This window comes from Cynocephalus volans, chromosome 8 (genome assembly GCF_027409185.1).
Source record: "Cynocephalus volans isolate mCynVol1 chromosome 8, mCynVol1.pri, whole genome shotgun sequence".
NCBI classification, from domain to species: domain Eukaryota; kingdom Metazoa; phylum Chordata; class Mammalia; order Dermoptera; family Cynocephalidae; genus Cynocephalus; species Cynocephalus volans.
In genome coordinates, this window is record NC_084467.1 from 26,181,328 (window position 1) to 26,203,883 (window position 22,556).

Genomic DNA, 22,556 nt, shown 5'->3' on the forward strand with positions numbered 1-22,556 from the left:
ACCAGTGAGGACTTTTCCTCTCTCAGGAACAAGATGCCTGTAGAAGGATGGTGGCGCTTCCAACCCAGCTCCCTCTGGTTTCAAGAATAGCAGTCATTTCTCAGAAATCTCACTAGCAAAGGCAGCCCTTCCAAGAGCAGGAGAGCTTCAGTTTAGACAAAAGATTTAAGCTCACTTTTGCTAGAGAGGAAATGAATTTAAAACAGAAAACCAAATATGCAATGAACGGTGTTAAAGAAGCAGCTAAAAAGGTCACCAAAGATCTGGCTTAGGGATTAGAAGCACTGGCTTTCTAGGCTGTCCATTCAACGATTATTCATCCTGGCAGGAAACATATTTTTTCTGTGTATGTTCTGTAATGTTTACGGTGTACCAGGCACCTAGCAAAAAGCTTCTCCATATAAACTTCACTTAATGCCAATAAATCTGAGGTGTCATTACCAGCCTTCTTTTTCAAATGAGGAAGCAGGGTCAGAATGAATTACTGTCTGGGATTTGTCCCAGGTACCCTGAACTCCAAGCACAGTGCTATCTCCACTAGACCAAGCTGTCTTGTGTCTGGGCTCAAGAAAGGCCTGCATAAGACCTGAAGGTCAAGAGGGTACAGGCTCATCTTATGAGCACACACTTGGACCTCCCTACCACATGGCTGCTAGTGACCATAAGCAAGCCAGGTCCAGACTTCAATGTCATTTTTCTAGCCCAGATTCCCTCAAAAAACGTCACAACAGGGGATACAAATTTTTAACATACTTTATTGATTTGGGGGCCAAACAAGGCAGCATTTGGTCAGTTAAGAAAGGCACCTCCTTGAAAATAATATATCACAGTGCTGTCAAGTGATCCTAGTCACAGGATTTGAAGATGGAAAGGACAATCTTTGGATTATGTAGCTTAGGACACTTGCTCATTTATTTAAAAGGGTCCCTTCACACACCATGGATGAAAGAAGGCAAGAATATAGGGCTGTGGCACGTGCTGGGAGGCTGCTGAGAGCTTACCCATGACAGCAGGTGGATTGGGAAACCAGTGGTAAGTAAGGGGAAGGGAGTGAGACCAGCTTCCCTCCCTTCACTAGGACTCCAGCAAACTTTATTTGCTGAGCCACCACCCCCATGAATATACCCCATATATCTTTCAAATGTGAAGATGATTTTTTTTATCTCATGATGTGGGGAACCAGTGTGAGTAATCAAACCCTCCTTAATCCAAGCTATAGGACACACAGGACAACAGTTTGATTTCCTGCATTCTTGGCCTGGCAACCCATGAGGTTCTGAGATAAAAGCTAAGGTCTTCGGGCATTGGCTTTAAAAAATATTGTCACCAGTCCAGAATAAATGAAAACTGGATTCCTTAGAAATAATACTGTATCTCTCTATTTCTACCCATACCTTCCAATCACAGTGTTTTCTTCTTTTAATTAATTTTCCTCTTTACTGATACTTCTAAAACTCCCACCTATGTTTAAAAGAAACCACCTCACTACAACACTGCTGCTCTTCCAAATACTCCTCTTGTGCCCCTCACCACCCCTCCCTCTCCATCCTTACCCTGACCCCCTTCCCCTCTGCCCAGCACCTAACAGCAGGGATCACGCCGTGGGGAGATGAACAGTGGTGCAGTCTCGCCTGGCCTTCTGTTACTAGGCTGAAATAGAGAGGAAACAAGAGAGAACAAAATGGGTTTTTAAAAACCAAGTAAATATCAGAGAAGGGTGGCATGCACACCTCAGCAACCAAATGCATTAAACACTAGACATTTCTCTGCCAGGTGAAAGCTCTCATGCCTGCTGAGGTTAAGATTCTAGAATTAAATGAAGCAAAATATAATCCTAACCACCCTGAAAAGGGCCTGTGTATCCCTTGTGATCTTCTGGTTTTCACTAGCAACCCAAATATCACATACACATGTGTTTGCATGAATGCACATGTGAATGTATGTGGATGGATGACAAATATTTGGGCCAGGGTCATGCACATTTAACTAGCCAACATTCAAGGACTTCAACTTTGAGGCCAAGTGCCTGCAACTGTCCCATCAAAAGGCAAGCAATTTCAAGATTCATGAGGCCACTCTCACCCAGAGGAGGATCCCCGACTCCTGCAGCTATAGCTGGTAGTTTTGGTTTCACTCCTCATCTTTGCCCATTCCCAGAAGTCATGTCCTTCCCAGAAACACACAAAACCAGACTGGGTTTCCCTTAAGAGTGGGTGGAGTTAGTTTAGAGACAGGAAACAAAGCAGAAGCAGCAGATACTCACTAGGGCAAGGCAAAAAGGGAAGCAAGATGGCCACACACTCATCATGCTCTGTTTCTGTGCAACAGAGGACAAGGCCTCTCTGGTAGTCTCACAGACAGGAGGAGAGCTCAGGTCAGATGCGGAATGGGACTTTAGAGTCCACCACACCGAGTCAGCAGCAGATTATGCTGAGGCAGGCAGCATTATTTACTGGACCTGCCACTGACTTTCCAATGGTTTTTACAGAGGCTGCTGTTTTTGTGGTCCTTTACAGCAGTCTATTAATTCATTTGTTTGCCACAAATCAGAGACCAAAAGGCACAGCAAGGATGCTTAATAGTTGGGCAGCTAGGGTTATGAATAAAAGCTGGTTACTATCATAGACGCTCTTATTTGGGAGTGATCTTTTCTTGGGGAGTCTGTGGCAATCACCATCATGAAATAATGGGTGAAAAATTGGGTCTGGGAGGAAGAGGGTTTGGGTTTGAAAGGGATACATCTGATTTGGGTTTCGCATCCTAGAGAGAGACTGGGTTTGAATAAATTCTGCTCTAAATTAATCCAAGAGTAGATCACCCCCAAGCTACTGTTTTGTTCACAATTGGAAACAGAAACAAACACTAAAAATAAAAGCACAAAAACATACCCTGGTCTGTCTTTGGGAAAGCGGATTTGGCTCTTTTCAGATGCTCAGCCTGGATGTTCAGAAGACAATCTGAATTCAAAAGGACCTCGCACCTGGTTTAATGCCTTGGCAACAATTCAGTTTTCAAGCTGAAGTCGCAAATAGTCCCTACTTTACAGTACCATGATGCAGATCACAAAAATATTACAACTTTGCCTGCTCTTTTGATGGTGATACCCTTTCCCAGTAATTTCTGGAATCTGTAATGTAAGTGTCTTTTTTCTTCCATTTATGGGAAAAAAATTAATGATCCCTGTTCACACACTGACTCATGTGGCTTTCCATTATGGGCTAGAAAACAAGTGGAATTCCCTGCCAACAATCTGCAATCAGGAACTGTGAGCCTGCCTGACTTCACGTGACCCTGATGGAGATGGAATAAATTCTATGATGTTTTGGAGCTGCCTGGCAAATATCTGGGTTAATTTATTTTGGTCAAAATACAAAATCAAGAAAATGGCTAAAGAAATAAACAGTCAGTAAAGCAACCTAGCCTAAATCTCAGTAGGTTGTGTACTAGAGAGTACAAGTAGGAGAGTGAACACATATTCCAACACACACACACACAGATGAGATGAGAGTTGCACACAAGCCAAAGGTACATAAAGCAAGTGCTTTTTTAATCAATACATCAAATGATATCCTTGCTAGCTTGAGGAAGCTTCCCTCTGCCTGCACTGCCATTCCCAACCATTCCCTCAACAAGGAAAGGAAGAAGAAAGAAATTCCCTTTTGGACCCAATATTAGATAAACATAACTAAGTCTTTACATGTAGATTTGGAGAATGCTGCTAGAATGCTCGCAAACACGACATCAGGGGTCTGGGATGCATCAATAGCAGAGTGGATCCCCCGTTTCCTGTAGTACTCCACGAGTGGCGCAGTCTGAGTATGGTAAGCCTCCAGGCGGATTTTCAAAGCCTTTTCATTATCATCTGATCGACGGACCAATGGTTCTCCAGTGATCTGAGAACAGGAATTGAGCAATGAAACGCTGGGATTATTAGCAAAGTTTCCTTATTCCATGCCAGATGCAGATTTGAGATGGGACCATTCTGCTTGGGATGCTGTCTGATCCGAAAGTCCATCAGAGGCACAGACACAGTCCAGACCCTCTCCAATAAAGAACTCTGCTACTCCCACAAGCTGGTCCAGGGAAGTTAGGGAACCTGTCAGAAACTGCAACCGTGAGGAAAGGGGCTCATGAGAGGAAGATAGACAACTTTGTGCTTTTCTCTCACAACTTTGTGCTCAGGCTGCTCTGCTTCCAAGATGAACACTTCTAGTGCCTGAAGCAAGGAAGACAGAGGCCATCGAGACTAGGAGAATACACCAAAATCAGATGCATTAGCAAGTATAATCTTAGTTGTCTAAATATTTAGCATTTTACTGGAGTGTTATCCACCAGCATTCTAAAAGTGCTAAATAAAATTAGAAAGAACTTTGAATGGTAGAATTACCAACTTTACAAAATGTGACTAAGTTGACATAATAGCTTTGGAACCTGTATTTATAGAACCTGGGTGACCTGATAAACTTGTCTTGTATTAAAAAGGTAAACCTGGGAAATTCATACTATTGCCTGAATGCTCTAAAACAACAATATGGACTCCTTATGGCAAATGGTACAGTGACCATGTATGAGACCCCAGAGCATAGCAGAGAAGTCACTATTGAGAGAGGATATTCTTCTGGAGGACTGGTCAGCAAACTTCTCTTCAGTACTATCCCCATTCTTCCCTCCCCAGTTCTGGGCTTCGAAGCAACCTTCTGATTAGTTCACTACGTAGGTGGCCATGATGTAAGAAAGGGGCTCCTCTGAACAGAAGACAGGTACAACCTGGACAGGTGGAAGTAGCTGGCACTGGTAGCTACCTTGAGGTCAAGCAGTAAATCACCTGGGGAGAAAATGACTAGATCTGCCATAGGCCATCTGATTTACTTGGTGATATTTTTCATGGTTAAGTTAGTAATTGGTAGAAATAAAGGGACGATAAAAAGAAAAAAGAAAAAAGAAAAAAGAAAAAAAGGAAGGAAACAACAAAGGAAGAAAGTGGAAGGGAAAAAAAGGAAATTTCCTATCCTGAGTTTACTTACGTCATCTTTCATGGGCTCTTTTGGGGGACTGAATTCCTCATGGTAGGAACGGCCACTGGTGGGGTGAATCAGCCTGAAAGACAGCAAATGAACATGAATCAGACTGCCTGAAAACATACCCTGTACCCCAAGAGTCTCCAGAACGACTAGCAGAGGCAGAGAAGCTGGATCTAAGGACTTAACCAGTAGAGAACCCAGCATCTCTTGCTTAGGAAAATAACTAGGCTTCCAGGAGAGCTTATGCCAATGGCAGAGTGAGTATGTTTTCTGTTTTGACCGAACATTATAACGAGTATCTGGTTGAAGAGGCAAACTTCTAGCATAACTACCTAATTCAGGACTTGAGAGAAGGAATCCTCCTGCTGCTCTCTCACAGCCATCCATTCTATTCACCCATTCATTCAACAAACGTTAGTAAGTGTCTAGTCCCACTCATACCTTAAGTTGAATCCACGGGCTATGAAGCAACAAGTTAAGATCCCTGATCACAAGCAGTGCTTAGTGGGAAGACAAGAGTGGAAATAAATAATGACAACGAATATGATAATCCTTTAACAGAGGGGTTTGTACAAAGTGCTATGGGGAACAGAAGACAGAGAAATTAACCCTATTTTCTAATCTAGTTTGGTTACAAAACCAGAAAGGTGCTAACAGGAAAAGTATGTCCCACTATGCAACCACCACCAGACAACACAGCAATCTTTGTGATCAAACAGATAAAGGACGGCCTAACTATTATGGAGAAATATTCAAGTCATAGGAAGAACATCATGATAAACAAGTCATGGAATAGAGAGCCCAAGAACAAGCATTTATTTGGCACTGACTATGTAGCTGGTAGCGGCATCTGTGCTGAGCCCCCTGAAGCAACAAGCTCACCTTCTTGACTGGGAATGGCCATACCATAGGAGCCCAGAAACCTAAGAAGGGAAGGAGGCAGGCCAAACTCTGCTCAGCAGCCAGGGCTTGCCTTGAGTTGTGTGGTTTCCCAATTCCCTGCCAACCAAGTGTTTGCTTATTTAACTGATGGCAGCTCTCCTCATGAAGGTCTGTTAGACCAGAGGTTCCTAATATTTTTCACCTCTTAGCATGCACAAAAATAATATTTGTACGGTACATTGGGGGCTTGCTTCTCCTGGGGGCGCTATGGCTACCCCAGGCCTGCCCTATTGTTCTGTTGGCTAAGAGGATTAATATCTTGGCACATCAGGTGGGAAATTCTATTTATTTATATTTAGGCTATTGAACCCATACCTCTGTAAAATGTGATACTGCATTTTATTCACAGCATATTCTTGGGGGATAAGATGGCTCATTTATGACATAAGGTGTCTGAGAATTATTTGGGGGGGTGACAGCAGATAAAATAAGTCATAGAGAGGAGTGTACAGGCCTGTGACTGTACTGTACTATGAGGTTAGTCCCTCCGTCATTTGGGTCCCTGGGAGAGTTCTTCTGGTGCGTCCATTCAGAAATGGCATCTATTAGGAGACCCAGGGAGAGGGGAAGCACAGGCTGGTGGACTCAGCTGCAGTACCTTTGGGAAGGGCTGGGGGCATGAGACGTGGACCATGATATTTCTTCACCTTCTAGAGAACACAGGGCACATAGCAGCCAGGTTGTAACAAATACAACTCTCTCCTCTTCATAGCTCTACACTACTTCTCATGAACTCCCCAGATTCCCTCAGCCCTCTAGTTACATATAACACACTGCTCTTTCCCCATTCACAAACATCATTTTTAAGAGGAATGCAAGGCTCATTTCCTTGAAAGTAAATGAAAGAAAGAAAGCCCAATCTTCAAGTTCTCAAAATGGGATTGGTTTTAAGCACCAACCAAAACAGTTTCCAAGACTGGCCTAGAGGTGAAGGGGATGGTGTGGAGTGATCAGGACTAGGATTCTGCAGTCATTCTACCTTGGGTGTGACACTTTAGACACCTGTTTTCTCATCTGTGAAATGGGGATGGTACTAGACATTATGATAATGATATCAGAGAACCAACTAGTAGGGACAAGACAGCCAATATCAAATAGGTCAAAAACAACAACAAAAACCACCAACAATACATATTCAAGAAACAAAATAATGACTCACTTATTAGAAGTGAGGGCAGAACTAATTCAGAAGACTATTACAGTGGGGTCCTTATCACAGACTTAATCAAGATCTGTATTAAAACAACTAGTTCATGCCTCATTTTCTTCCAACCACCAGCATAGTGGACTAGGAGGCAGAAAGCAGGCTTCTGGTGCTAGCCCTGCCATTCATCTGCAGGTGAACTTGGTAAAACACCTTCACCAGTCTGGTGTGCCCTGTAAAGGAGATAGTCACAGTAAACTAGTTATTTCCAAAATGAGGGACTGAGTCTTCTCTCCTTCACCCTCTACAATAATCCTGAAGTTTGTGCTTCAGAAGCTCTGTTCCTGTTAAGAGGGTGAACAAAGCTAATGCCATTTTGTGCCCTGCTTGCCATGTTGCCTTCCATTTAACCTTATTCCTTTGCTTCACTGACTAGGGACACCTTAACTTTGGGGCAAGCTGTAAAAGAAACATGGGTTTCAAGGAGTGAATGATTTATTACAGCAGGTGGCGTCAGTGGTCTGAGCACTAAAATCACAAGACCCCCTACCTCATGAATCACAAAGACATCTAATGAATGACATTATCAACTTATTTTTCTTAAGATGTTTCGTTGAAGTTATTTTTAACAACAGGGGCTTTTGCTGTATAATCACTGTATAACCCGCAAAGAGAGCAAGCTCTCACCTGCTGATGTATGATTCTTCACTGTGTCCAGTTTCTTTTTATGTAAGTCACCTGATTAATAAATATCTCTGATTACTGAATGGACCTGTTTGCTTTCTCCTTTGGTCTCAAAGTACCTTCTCAATTTGGAGGGCATTATACTTTAACCTCTTTTTTGCTTCATTCCTCACAATCCAACTCCAGTTAGAGGTCTCCATCACTTCATGTGGGTCACAATCAGGATCCTAGGTCCTTACCTATTTCTTGTCTCCCCCATTTAGCCTGTATGCCAGGACTAAGGTAATGCTCTTAGGATGCTGTTTTTGCCACAATACCCAGTGACTCAAGAATATCCCGTGACTCCTGAACTCTTGGTCAAGACTACCCTCTTCAGCTTGGCAGACCTCCCCAGTCAAGCTCCCATCTATCTTCCCAAGAACACTCCTTCTACCACTTAGCCCCCCAGACTACTCCTCCAACTCTGGGCAGACATGTCTGCCACTAGCCCCAGTCAGAGCTCCTCTCTCAACCTATACTCATCCTGCTAGTACTTCCTTCTGGGAAAGCCCCACTGAAATCCTTTCCATCTGGGAAGAGTTTGGTGTTGTACCTCTCCTAGGCAATCTCACCTCACTATCCCCAGGATCTCTTCTTGGACTTCCTACTGCACTTAATAGAACATGCCACGTTTCATATATAACTCTCTGAAGTAGGAGATGGGCATTACTATATTGTTCTTCAAGAGTCTCTCCTGGTCCTCTAACCTCAAGGTCTAGAGCTGTGCTATGCAGGAAAGTGGGTACTCAGGAAGCTGGGCCCCTAGAATCAAAGGCCTCCAGTGTCACCTGGTTCTGTTAACATCCCCTTTGCACCTCAGGGACCTAGGACCTGGTGAGTCCCTTACTGTCAACTCTACTGCTTCTTGGCCTATATCAACTTTGTTTATTTACCCTTTGCATCAATGGAGATGCAAAGAAACAAAGTCCCTGCATTGAAGGAACTGATGGAATAGCTGGAAACATGAAATGTGGACATTTGAAAAGAAGGTTAATATTAAGGTAGACCACACTATATTTCATATAGCCTTCAAGATAACACCTCCAACACTCACTTCTGCTATCTATTCACATTTGCCTCTCTCCTTGAAGGTACAGACTATAGACACATGGAAAAAAATGTTCGCCCTAATAAGGAAATCAAAGGAATAAAGTCTAAAACAAGAAAACATTTTCCTTCTAATTAAGTCCAAAAGTGTACATGTACTATGGTGGTCATAACATCAATTTAACAGTGGTCAATTGGGGCCGGCCCCGTGGCGCACTCGGGAGAGTGCAGCGCTTGGGAGAGCAGCAGCGCTCCTGCCACGGGTTCGGATCCTATATAGGAATGGCCGGTGCGCTCACTGGCTGAGCGCAGTGCAGGTGACACCACGCCAAGGGTTGCGATCCCCTTACTGGTCACAAAAAGACAAAAAAAACAAAACAAAACAAACAAAAAAAAAACAGTGGTCAATTGGAACAAACACAAATGTACAACAATAAGGGAATCATTAAGTAAATGATGGTTCACCTACTGTGAAATATCATGCAGCAATTAAAAATAACGGTTATGGGTGGCTGGCTGATTAGCTCAGATGGCTAAAGTGTGGTGCTGATAAAACCAAGGTCTAGGGTTCGATCCCTGTACCAGCCACCCACCAAAGTAAAAAAAATTAAAATAAAGGTCGTGGATGTCTGGTTCAAGATGGTGGGCCAACCACCTTCCTGAGACTCCATTAAAATGACAAAGACACGAAAGCTATAGCCTATAATAAAGAAGAAAATGGAGGGCCCATTAATGATTGAGAGCTTCCAATATCTGTGGAAGCACAAAGCAGATGGCAGAGTGATTAATAAAATAGGGTACAGACTGGCCAGTCAGCTTAGTTGGTTGGTGTGTGGTGTTGATAACAGCAAGGTCAGGGGTTTGGATCTCTGTACTTGCCAGCCACAAAAACAAACAAACAAACAAACCAAAAAAGACCCCAAAAACCATAAAATAGGGTAATAGAATCTATAACCTAAAGCAGTGGTGGTCTTTCAGAACAAACTTGTTCAGAAGCAGAAGCATTTCTGTGTTCAACAGTGACTATTATAGAGAAACAAATACATTAAAACAAAACAAAAATAATAGGGTAGCTGTGCTATGAGCAAATTTTTCCTCCACTTTCTAAACTTTGTGTACAGGTCCTATTATTTTTATAATTAATAAAAAGCTTATAGCAAAGTATGGCAACTGTAACTGAAATCAGATTAAGAAAAGCACTAATTTTGTAGGTAGCAGAGCAGCTCTCTCACTGCAATCTATTTAGAGTCAGCCCTTGACACAAGGGTTTGTTTTATTTTTTAAATAAAAAAAGAAAAAAATTTTCAAAAGATAAAGAATGAAAAAGACAAAAGGAAAAAAAAAAAGCACTAAAATATAGGTACACATGTAAGAAATTTAACATTTCTTAAGCACTGACTATAAGCAAGTCTTTAAACTATGCACTTTAGTTATCTAACATGCACAACAGCTACTAAAAAAGCAGGTATTATTTACCTCATTCTACATAAGAGGATGGGGCCTTAGAGAGGCTAAGAAATGTGCCTAGGGTCAGAATTAAAAGGTGACAGGACTGAGATGCTGTCTGACTCCAAATCCCTTGCACTTCTTTCCATACCCCAACCCATGTCACCACTTCAGCAGATGTCACCAGATAAGATCAATCCTTGTGGAAATGGTGCTAAGCTTCATGGCTGGGATCAGAAAAGAGTAATTTTCATACAAAGCTCTGAGGAAGCATGAAAAGAAGGGACCTTCAGGGAACAAATACCTTCCTGTGATTCGCCGGATCAGCAGAGAGTCTGAGATGCTGAATTCAATCACAGAATCAAGCTTCTCTTTCCTCTTCTCCATGAGGTCATCAAGCTGTAAAAGAGTGTGTGGCCCACCTAAGCTTGGTCAGACCCATCTCCTGTAAAGGAATTAGGAGATAAAGGCCAGAGATTGCTTTCATGCAGTGGTGATACAAAAACTAAGCTACCTACCATTTCCGCCTGCCTCACAGTCCGAGGGAAGCCATCTAGAAGAAAACCATTTTTGCATGAAGGGGTCTCCAAATTCTTCTCAATGAGCTCTACTACCATTTCATCGCTCACCTGAAAGAACAAAAAAGCCCTGGGTTTAAATCTGCTAACTAAGTGACATTAGCCCAACTCCAGAGTCAAAAGTTTGTGTGTGTATAACCCGATTACTAAACAGCAAGTCTTCTTGACCCCAAAGAATCAAAAATCAGAGCAAATGTGGAGTGGTTCCATTTGGAAGATGCAGTTTCATGATTATTTCCGTGGTTGCCATATACACATTCTTTTCTGTTGAAATTCTCCTGTGTCCAAATAATGTGAGTAAGGGGAAGAAGAATTCCATTGCCCGTCACCCCATTCGGAGAGCACTATGGCTAAGGCCTCTCCTTAGGTTAGATGTCAGAGTCAGAGTCCTAACCATCAGATAATAGCTGTCCTTAAGGCATAAGAAAGATGAGGACACATGGCTGAAAGATGACCTGAGGAGAGTTCTAGGACAGAACAGGGATTGACCAGAAAACAGAAAGTCACCAGCTCTCTGTTTCACAATTTTGATTAGGCTAACAGCAATGTGACTGAGGTGTGTACTTGGTTATACATCTGGGCCATCTTGGACGTGAGACAACAGAGAAGTTTGCTGAACTGGCAAGACCAGGTCAGAATCAAGGAACTGAAAAGCCAACCCAACACAACCTTAAGCCTCTCTAAAACTCCAATAAGGACCTCTCCCAGCTTTCAAAAACTGCCCCTCCACCCCCGGGGCCTTTATAAAAAAGTTCCTATCCTACATTACAGCAAAAGCTGCCCATCTTGGCATCTAATGCTCTTACCTCTTGAGAACAGCTGTGAACTTGGGGACAAAGTATAAGCTCTGAGACTAAGTGAATACTGGAGATAATGTAATCTCATTGCCACACTCCAATTTTTTCTCAATACAGAATTTTCTGCCAAGACCCAAAGTTCAAAATATCTAGCTTTCTGCTTTGACTCAAGACCTCATTAATATAAAAGGGAAGCTAGAAAGAAACAGGGAGGCAGGCAGAGGTACCATTCAATATAGCTACAGAATTTCAAAGCTTAACAGAAGGTAACTTGGGAATAAAAGCAAAGCCTAGCACCTTCCCCAACCAACATTCTAAGATAGGAAAAGACCAGAGGACCACACACAAAATGACTTCTGAAGGTGATTCCCAGAGGTCAAGTTCCAGAAAAGCAGATATAACTAAATTCTGGCATTAATCAAAGAAGATTTAGGGGCTGGCTGGTTAGCTTGACTGGTTAGAGTGCAGCCTGTAACAAGGCCAAGGGTTCGGATCCCCATACTGGCCAGGTACCCCACACTACTCCCCAAAAAAACATATCAGAAAGAAGATTTAGTAGATAATAGAATAACAGACTATATTTGTCCAATCAGATAAGTTGGCCTAAAACCAAGAGGAAATGCTATTTATATCCCCCAAATAGGAAGGATCACCTTTGTCACAATTGCCAAGTAACTCCCTTGCTGGAGAAACAGAACACTAAGCCACAAAACTAGATTAAAAAACACTTCTGTGACTTCCTGAGTCCTCTTGAATATATTCCTGAGTTCTGGCCTAGGGGTAGAAGTTTCATTTTTGGCTCTAAAATTTGGGTATATTACAAAATGCATCAGTACGAAAGAACAAGAATACTGTGAATAAATTAAGTGCCATAAATTCAGAATGGTCCTCATAACTTGCTACTCTATAATATAGTTCATGTAATTTGTCAGTTTGTTAAAATATCCTCTAGCATGGAGCTGTCCAACAGAACTTTTTGTGATGATGGAAATGTTCTATATCTTTGTTGGCTGGTGAACACCTTAAATGTGGCTAATGCGATGGAGGAACTGAATATTCAATTAAATTAAATCAAAATTAATCTAAATAGCCACTTGTGTTAGTGGCTACCATATTGGACAGTGCAGATCTAGATGCTCTGAGGAATATCAACACTCACTGGTACCACCAAACCTACCAGTTTCCCAGCATCCATAGTTGCTTTCAGCCTTTTTCCCAGCTCTGAGCCAGAAGCCACCATGGCTCTGAGCATGTCCCCAGTAGCCAAATGGCAGACACAGAAGTTTTCAGCCAATCTGGGTGCCTGCGGAAAGGAAGACAAAAACTGAGACTCTGTTAACACTGCAGGCCCTGGAGTCCAGCTACCCGGGTGTGAACTCTGTCCTGCCACTTACTGGCTGTGTGAAGTTGGGCAAATACCTACTTCCTTACCTGTAACAGGGAGAAAGTACTTTATATTATACTCTAACGTACAATGATTATGGGGTTATGTAAGGATTACATGAGGTAATATATGTAAAACATTTAAAACAGTGAACCTAGCACAAAGTAAGCCATCATAAACATTATCTACTATCACTACTTCCACTTGACACACTAGTGACACATAAGCCTCAGTTTCCCCATTATAAATGGGAAGAATAAAAATAGCAGTATCAACACATCACATGGTTGCTATGAAGTTTAAATGAGATCATGTATATAAAGTACTCAGCACAATACCTGGCCCAGAACATGTGCTGAATTAATATTTGCGAAACAAATGAATGTGTCATTGTCATGTACTGCAGCCACTGGGCCTGGGAGGCAGCTGGGGGCAGGGTAAAGAACAAGGTTTGCCCCCAGGCAGAACCTGGTTCTCCCCTTTCTTTTATCACTAGGTAGCTGCATTATCTTGGCCAAATCACTTAACTTCTCACAGGCTCAGTTTCTTCATCTGTTTAAAATGAAGGGCAAAAAGGGCTCCACATCAGTAGCAGTTGTGAAGAGTAGATGAAATATATGTGAAGAGTGCTTGGCAAATAATAAGCACATATTAGTTTTAGGAGGCAGTACAGCCTTTTGGTTAAGAGCATGGGCTTGAGAGTCAAACTGCCTGGGTTTCAGACTCCAGTTCCACCAATGTAGTGATTGGTGATTACTACATGAGTGACTTGAGAAGTTATTTCACCTTTCTAAGTTTCAAATGTCCTCTAAGTAAAATGGAGATGGCCATAGTACCTATGAGGGTACTTCGAAAAGTTCATAAAAAGATTTGTATTATCTTTTAATTCTATTTTTCCACAATCTTTGTGAAGTACTTTCATATATCACTGGGTTGATGAGATAATTAACAGTATAAAGAATTTGGCATATGCAGGGCCTGACACATAATAAGTGCTCAGTGAGCATTAGCTGTTACCATAACTCCTTTCCTAATTCTAGATTCATTCACACAGAGAGAAAACATTTACTGATGTCTCTTCCAAGAACGCTGCTGGGAGCCAAGGAAACAGATGAATAGGAGACACAGAGCCTGTCCTCAAAGAGCTCATAGTTAGACTATACATCAGAATGTAGAATTCGAATAGGAGGAGATCCTAGACAGTTCAAAATTGATTTTGTAGTAGCAAAAAATATAGAACTCACAGAGAATACAATCAGTTCAAGAAATTCCATACTTAGCTTTTGGCTCAATTGTTTTATAAAATAAGTAGCTTTGGATCCCTATTCAAAACAGTTCATTCGAGGGGCCAGCCTGTGGCTCACTTGGGAGAGTGCGGTGCTGATAACACCAAAGCCACGGTTTCGGATCCCTATATAGGTATGGCCTGTACGCTCACTTGGGAGAGCGTGGTGCTGACAACACCAAGTCAAGGGTTGGGATCCCCTTACTGGTCACCTTTTTAAAAAAAAAAATACCAGTTCATTGGGAGTTTTCTTAGGTACAAACAAGAAAAGGTAAATAGATGGGGCTCAATGCAGGAAATTCTGGTTTGTGATGCATGGGATGACCCAATTCACAAAGAAATGACTTCATAGCAAAACAGAACCCAGATGAGAAAGCATTAAAAACTCTGCACTTTGGAAAACCAGTGAAGGTCAGGACCCTCTGACAATGGAAAACCAGCACTGCAGCCACATACCCAGAGAACAATGATTTTTGCCCATCCTTCTTCTTGGTTGTTGAAATTAACTTTGGTGAACAATGTGGGGGTCAGTCTTGCTCAAAGGGAAAGGCACCACAGAAAAGAGCTGTTAACACAGAACCTAACCGTTCAATTTTGACCACTCTCAAACTGCAAACTCTTAAGCACTGTTCCAGGTGATTGGATTCTACAGCTATAAAGAACACACACCAATAGGGAAGATGTGGCAAGGCAGAAGACTAACTCCTCCATTTCCTGCTGGCTGCAAAGAGCATACAAGAGCTTTGAAGTCAGACAGATTTACATTTGAATCCTAGCTAAGGCACTTAATGCTGTGTGACCTTGGGTTAGTAATGTAACTTCTCAGTGTCAGTTTCCTCACCAGTGGAATGGACATAATGACTACTTCATAGGGCTCTTACGAAGATAAATGAAATAAAGTACCCAAAACATCAGACACATAGCAGGCATTCAATAAATAAAAGACCTCCTTTGGTGGTCTTTACTTGCAGATTGCAGAAGCCTGATGCAATATCTGTGTTATAGTCCCCTTACACTTTAAATGTATGCTTTAGAGCAGCACTTCTCAGACTCTAAATCACCTGAATGGTGTTGTTAAAATGCAGGTTATGATTCCACAGGGTGGGGCCCAAGCATCTACATTTTAAGCAAGCTTCCAGGGCTAGATGGGCTGCTGGCCAAGGAACCACACTTTGAATAGCAGGGGTCTAGAGTTCAAAGGATCACACTCTGTTGCTGCTGGCTATGGACTGCTGCTGAGCCCAAGAAACAGGCTCATCAACTCCATAAGAACCCTGTGGGGAGTGGAGGATTTTTTGAGGGGAGAGGGTGGGAATGGTAAAACAGCTACAGAGGCAGCATGGTAGGTTTAGTGGTCCTCCAACTTCAGTGTATGAGTATTATCACAATCACGTGGGGCACTTGCTTAAGATACAAATGCTTAGGCCCACCCTTAAAATTTATGATTGAGTGGTTCTCAGGTAGTGCCATGAGATTCTGCTGCACACACAGTTTGTGACGCCCTGGAGTAGTGGCAAGAGATTGGATTTTGTAGTGGTAGAGACCTGGCTCTACCATTTATTCACTTTATCACCTTGAACAAGTTACATAAATTTCCTAAGTCCTCAGTTTCTTCATCCATGGAGTACAGATAACAATGCCCACTTTCAGAGCTGTTGTGGGGACTGAATAGATAGATTACGTATGCAAAAACATCCATCACAGTGCCTGGCATTTAGGAAATAAAGGGAAACTATCAGTCCTCAAGATTTTTTTTTTTTTTTTTTGGTGGCTGGCCAGTACAGGGATTGGTACCGTGATAAAACCCTGGACCTTCATCTTATTAGCACCATGATGCTCTAACCAACTGAGCTAACCATCCAGCTCTTTTGAGATTTGATTTAATTCAAACTTACTCGTTTTCTCACCTCACAATCATCTTTTTACCGCCAGTCTTTCCCATTCTCACCTCCAATGCTCCTGCACATACAGCTAGAATCATATCCTAAAATACTGTTGGATAGGCTACCTACCCCCCAACACACACACATTCAGAAGCCTTCAACATCTTCCCAGTGCAATAGGAAAGAAGTCTAAATATCTTAGCCTGGCACTCAGTGCTCTCCACAATCAACTTGTTACACCTCCCAAGCTCTCCAAACTTACTTCCACAAGTGCATTGTATGTATACCCTGCACCACTGCTCTTATGTATGGTTCCCAAATACATAAAGTAATGCCTCTCCAAGAACCTCAGCTCAAGCTCCTCTATACAGGAATGCCCTCTCCCTTTCCCCTGCTGGTCTAAGCCTTAACCTTCTCTGTAGTCAAATTCTGAGTCCTCTTTCCCATCAAAAACCTCCCAACTATCTCTTCTTCCTCTTGAGGAATCAGATCAGCATCAGCTAACTGAGCATCTGCTACATGCCAAGCAATTTTCCATGCATTGTTTTATAGTTTAGTATTCATAATACATAATAAATCCATGAGGTAAGAACTATTTTTATTATCTCCATTTTACAGATGAAATTCAGAGGCTAAGTTGCCCAAGATCACATAGCTAGTAACAGCAGAGATGGCAATTGGCCCCAAGACTGTCAAGCCCTAGCTCTTATTCATGACACTTTATGGCCTTAAAACAAACACCCACAGAGCCTTACTGGCTATCCTTACAGGAGGGTGTGAGTGTGTGCACACGCACATTTATTTATTTTTATTTTTTATTTTTTTGTCTTTTTCGTGACCGGCACTCAGCCAGTGAGTGCACTGGCCATTCCTATATAGGATCCGAACCCGCGGCGGGAGCGCCACTGCGCTCCCAGCGCCGCACTCTCCTGAGTGCGCCAAAGGCTCGGCCCCACACGCACATTTAGAAGGGAGCATAAGGAGGACTTCACAGTGCTGGCACTGTTCTGATTCTTGATAAGGGTGTAAGCTACACAAGTGTGTTCACATTGTAAAAATTCATCAGGCTGCTCACTTATGATATTTGCACCTTTCTCTATGTATACTATATTTTAATTAAAAAGTTTTTTATGGGGCTGGCTGGATAACTCAGAGTGCAGTGTTATAATACCAAGGTCAAGCATTTGGATCTATAAAAGAATAAAGTTTAAAAAAAAAATCACAGAAATCTGTGTTTAAATTTCAGCTTTGCTGCTTAGCTTATTAGGGATATCATTATTAACCTCACTGGGCGGGTGGGAGGATAAAGGGGAGATCTTCAACAAACTATAATTTTTGTTCTACTCCTGTACTAACTCAGCTTTTGTCAGAGTCACTCATCTGACGTTTTTCAAATGGCACCCTGCACTAGTATGTATTTTTTGCAAGCATATTCATTTCTGCCTCTCCAACTAGACTACACAGCTACTATGCATTTTAGTGACTCTGAGCAAGTCAGACACACAATCCTGCCTTTGCTACTTACTATATGTGTGTCCTGGGGCAAGATAAAATATCTGGGCCTCAGTTTCTTTATAAAGGTATGAATGACAACATGACCTACCCCCTAGGGTTGTAGGATTAAATAGGTGACCCATGTAAAGTCTTTAGACTGGGGTTTGTCCATAATTGAGCAAAGAATGACTATGTTGTAATTATCACATCTTCCAGACATGCATAGAGTAGGAGAAAAATCTAACCTGGGGCAGTGGAGAGCAGAAGAAAGAGCAGGAATTTTGGAGTCATTCAGATGCAAACTCTGTCAATTATTTGCTATTTAGCAAGCCATTTGAACTTCAATTTCTCCAATTTGTAAAAGGCGAATAAGAGAGTGGGTCTCAGTGTTGTTGGGAGTGTCACTGCAATGACATAACTGATGAGCCTAACCTGTAAGATGGTAGCTGTTTGCCAAAGTGTGCCTGGCCTTGAGGAATTGATTGAACACATGAAGAAATTGTGAGCAGGGGCTGGCAGAAAAAATAAGAAACACACGTTTGGTTTTGGCTATACTGCAGAAAAATCAACCCCAAAAGGGAGACAGGGAAATAAAGTTATTTAAACAAAATAACAAACCCAAGTATTCTAGATGTTTAAAACATCATATTGATACAAAAGCATGTAGTTTTCAAATGTTTAACTATTTTAGTTACATGTGAGGAGTTTTAAAAGGAAACAGATTATTTCAGTCATGCCAACATAAAAGAGAAAATACTGAGTTATGCAAGTATAACGTGAAGTAATAGTGGGGAAAAAACAAACGTTACTAAGCAGGCACAAGGCACTAACCCTAGGTTAGGGATTTTACATCAAAGACTGCAAACATCTGCCAACAGAGGTATAGGCAGGCAATGCAAATGAAGTGAGTCAAATGCAAGCAACAGGCAGGGAAAGGGACTGTGCAGGCGACATGAGGGCACATGGACCATCCAAAGCAGCAAGGCCACTCAGCTGCAAGTGACTGTTGCCATACTGGAATGGAGGCTAATTGCGCTCAGGTCTGATTTCTTTCTCACGAGAAACTGGAGCTCTGGTTGTTTTTAAGAGAAATTTCACAACTGAAAACATTCATGGTCAACTTATTATTACTATTATTATTATTATTATTTTTTAAAGATGACCGGTGAGGGGATCTTAACTCTTGGCTTGGTGTTGTCAGCACCACGCTCTGCCAGTGAGTGAATCAGACATCTCTACGTAGGATCCAAACCCATGGCCTTGGTGTTATCAGCACCGTACCCTCCCAAGGGAGCCACAGGCCGGTCCTCAACTTATTATTTTGAAAACTGACAAATAAGGGGAACAAATCAAGCATTTATGCTGCCTTTTCTATACAAACCATACCAGTGGGTAATCAAATAGCAGATTAGGGGAAGTTTCTCTTTATAGAAATATTTCAGCTAATAAATGAAAAAAAATTACATAAACAAGAACACCTTCATTTTGCCACCAATAATAAAATATTGGCAGTGAATAGCAACAGCTACGAACACCAGAGACAGGGAGACATCATGTTTTCCCAAATGGAGAGCATAGCATCACCTATGAAGTAGTTGGGACAACAACTAAACCTGAATCTGATTAAGTATATGGATCAAACTACCAATTAGCAGGAAATAGAGGATAGAGGAAGGTGTTAAATACACCACAGGGATACAGTAGAAAATTCCCAGAATGAGGGATAATCCTCCCAGGACAAACAACCCAGTTTCTTCCACAAAACAGCAAGAAAAAAAAGAGAAAGTGAACCTATAAATCAAAAGAGGCTTAAATGATCACATTTGTGAGACAAATGGGGTATTGAGCTTATGTTTTTTAAGAAATAATTTATCTTTTGGAGATACACACTGAAATATTTACAAATGAAATGTTATGATGCCCGGGAGCTGCTTTATGGTAATTTGTGAAGGGACAGTGGACTAGCAAGCAATGGCCATCAGTTGATGGATGCTGGATAATGGGGACATGGGGGCTCATTACACCATCCTGTCTTCTTTTGTGTATTCAAAACTCTTCATGGGCTAGCTGGTTAGCACGCAGCCTTAGAACACAAAGGTCAAGGGCTTGGATTCCTATATTGACCAGCCACCAAAAAAACCCCACACAAACCAAAAAAAAAACCTTCATAATAAAATGTTAGGGTGTATAGGGTGTATCTGCAGGCTAAATACTGCTGTAGGCTACCTCTTTGCAACTTCTGATTTATGAACTCTTTTTAAAATTTTTTACTTATTTTTTTTAAGAAGATGACCGGTAAGGGGATCTTAACCCTTGACTTGTTGTCAGCACCATGCTCTTCCAAGTGAGCTAAGTGGCCATCACTATATAGGGATCCAAACCCGTGGCCTTGGTGTTATCAGCACCACACTCTCCCAAATGAGCCATGTACTGGCCCTATGAACTTTTTTTAAACTCCATAAAACTACAACTGCCAGTATTTCTATTGCTCCAACTATGGAAATAAAGGTGTACGGAGGTTAAGAGACTTGTGTAAATATATGTAACATAATCTTTCAGTATCTTTGAGAACTTTTAGTTTACCTGGGCAAGGACCTTATCAGTCTTGTTCATTGCTCCATCCCCAATGTTAGGTGCTCATGAAATGTTGAAGGAGTAAGGTAGGTATTATCCCTATTTTTCAGGTCAGAACACTGAGGCTCAGAAGTTACATAGCTTGTGAGACTATAAAGCCATTGTCTTAGCACTGGGATGGGGTTGTCCATTTCACAACTACTGAAATTATTGATTTCAATATGAGCTAAGAAAAAAATCAATACATTTGAGCTACCTTGTTTATACTTGGTCACTCACAGCAAAAGTCTGCAGTCTGGGATTAAATATACCTAGGCTGAAGGTTACCTAATAACAGAGGGTGGTAGCAACAGGAAAGAGGTGATGTCAACATCACTGAGGACAAGGGAAAGCAATCCTTCCTAACCAGAGAGAGAAAGCAGTTATAGGAGTTGATAATAGTCTTCCAGACCTCCCTTCTCCTCATCACCCACATTAATTTGTATCATTCATCCATTTCCAGTAACCCCAACAAATACAAAATAATGTTAGGTGCCATAGAGGTCCCAAGAATGAGCAAGATGGTCTGTATGTCACGATTTTTAAAGTGTGGCAAGTGCTAAGAACAAAAGAATGGGCACAGAGCAGTCGCCTTCATTTGGGAGTCAGACCTCCAGAAATTCCCTCTTTAGAGCCTACCAACAATCAAGAGCCCTAGGCATTGGGCCTGGGGGACAATGCCAAGCCCAGGAAGGAAGGGGACAATAATAATCAACATATAGGTTTCTAAATCCTAAGAGACCATAAATCCTAACCCTGATCTATGGCCCCATTATGTCCCAGATCTGGAAGAGGCCCAGATGCCAAGTGAGGCCTCCTAAGTCAGAAGGTAATTTCTGACTCCAATCTTCTGGAGCCCCATGGCTTCTGAGGTCCCAAGCTCCATGAAACCAATTTCACTAACTTGGGAAAGCCATCTGACCTTTCTGAGTCTGTTTTCTTACCTGTTGATTGAGGAAGTTAAGTTTTCAAGTTCCCTCTCCTCTAAAATCATTTGCGTCATCCTGAGCTGCTTAGTCCAATCCAAGCTGAGGCCCACGAGCACTCCCAATCCTTAATTAGGGCTCTACTCAAAGGTTCAGCTTCAGGGACCTAACCAGACCCCCACGGCTCCCCAAGCTATAAACCAGTACCATACACCACCCCCAGCTTTCAGGGGAACAGGGAGAGCCTTGGGTTTTCTCCCATCCAGCCAACTTAACTAGCTCACACAGGCCATGCCTCACTTCGCCTAGCAGTACTCCTAACAGGCACGCTCCAGCTCCCACTCTGCCCCACGTGCTGCATCTGCTCCTCCACCCCAGTCATTAATTATTGTTTTAATAGTCCCTCTACCCCTAGTGCCTGGAACAAAATCCTGATTCTGCACAATTCACCCCCAACGCGCAGGGAATCGGGCCATAAAGCTTGCCTCCATTCAGCCTGTAATCTAGATGCCTCAACCCAGGGCTCACCCTGCCCTTCAAACCTTCCAGGCTCTAACCCCTTATGGGATCTAATCAGTCCTTACACTCCCTAACCCGAGACCTCAAGCCCGGATTTCTCAAGCACTTTAATCCTAACCCAGACTCTCCCGACCTCCAATGTGGACACTTCCACAGGTCTCGCCGGAACCCAAGACCCTGGCCAGAGTCCCCCCAGGCCTCAGCCGACCGCCCGCTCCCGGGCGAGAAGAGGGCTTCCGGACCTCTGGCCGCCCTGACCTTGGAGTTCCGCGGGCTCCGCCCCCGAGCCCGGTCCTGCCGCTCACCTGTGTACCCTTGCCAGCCCCAGGTGGCCCCAGTAGCACGGCCCGGATGCCTTTAGGATACTCGGGTTCTGTCGCAGGTGCGTTGGGAGCCATATCTGCCCAAGCCTCTCACTGCCGGCTGCCCGCACACCTCACAGGTTCAGTACTTCCAGGCCCGCGCGCCGCGCACGCCACGCACGCCCCACTCGCCACTCACACTGGCCCATCGCCACGTCCGTCAGCCCATTCCGCCCGCCCCTGAGCGCGACGGACACTTTAACTTACCAACCGCACGACGATCATGAGAAAGGCTGCTTATGATTGGACAGAATTGGTGCGGGAGTAAGGAAGGGGCGGGCCAGCATGGACTAAGGGGACAGGGGTACTCGCGGTGCTCACGGCGGGTGTGCGGAGTGGGCGGGAAAATGTGAAGGAAGACAAGGGGACGCGCGGAGAGTTCTCGCTGGGCA

The 22,556-nt window shown here is 42.8% G+C and overlaps 1 protein-coding gene across 4 annotated transcripts; it reads right to left on the reverse strand.

Moving 5' to 3' along the window:
- Positions 1-1,565: 1,565 nt before the first annotated feature.
- Positions 1,566-22,279, reverse strand: AK2 (adenylate kinase 2). 4 transcript variants are annotated; one of them, XM_063105290.1, is made up of 7 exons: positions 22,108-22,279; positions 12,876-13,001; positions 10,842-10,952; positions 10,628-10,722; positions 5,025-5,097; positions 3,698-3,893; positions 1,566-1,650 (listed from the first exon to the last, which is right to left on the reverse strand). In XM_063105290.1, exons 1-7 carry the CDS (start codon positions 22,198-22,200, stop codon positions 1,646-1,648), a joined length of 699 nt encoding a protein of 232 aa, XP_062961360.1. In that variant the 5' UTR covers positions 22,201-22,279; the 3' UTR covers positions 1,566-1,645. The 4 variants fall into 4 exon arrangements, with proteins under 4 accessions (XP_062961360.1, XP_062961361.1, XP_062961358.1 ...); XM_063105291.1 differs by lacking the exon at positions 1,566-1,650 and adding an exon at positions 2,918-2,937; XM_063105288.1 differs by lacking the exon at positions 1,566-1,650 and having other exon boundaries at positions 3,522-3,893.
- Positions 22,280-22,556: the final 277 nt, after the last annotated feature.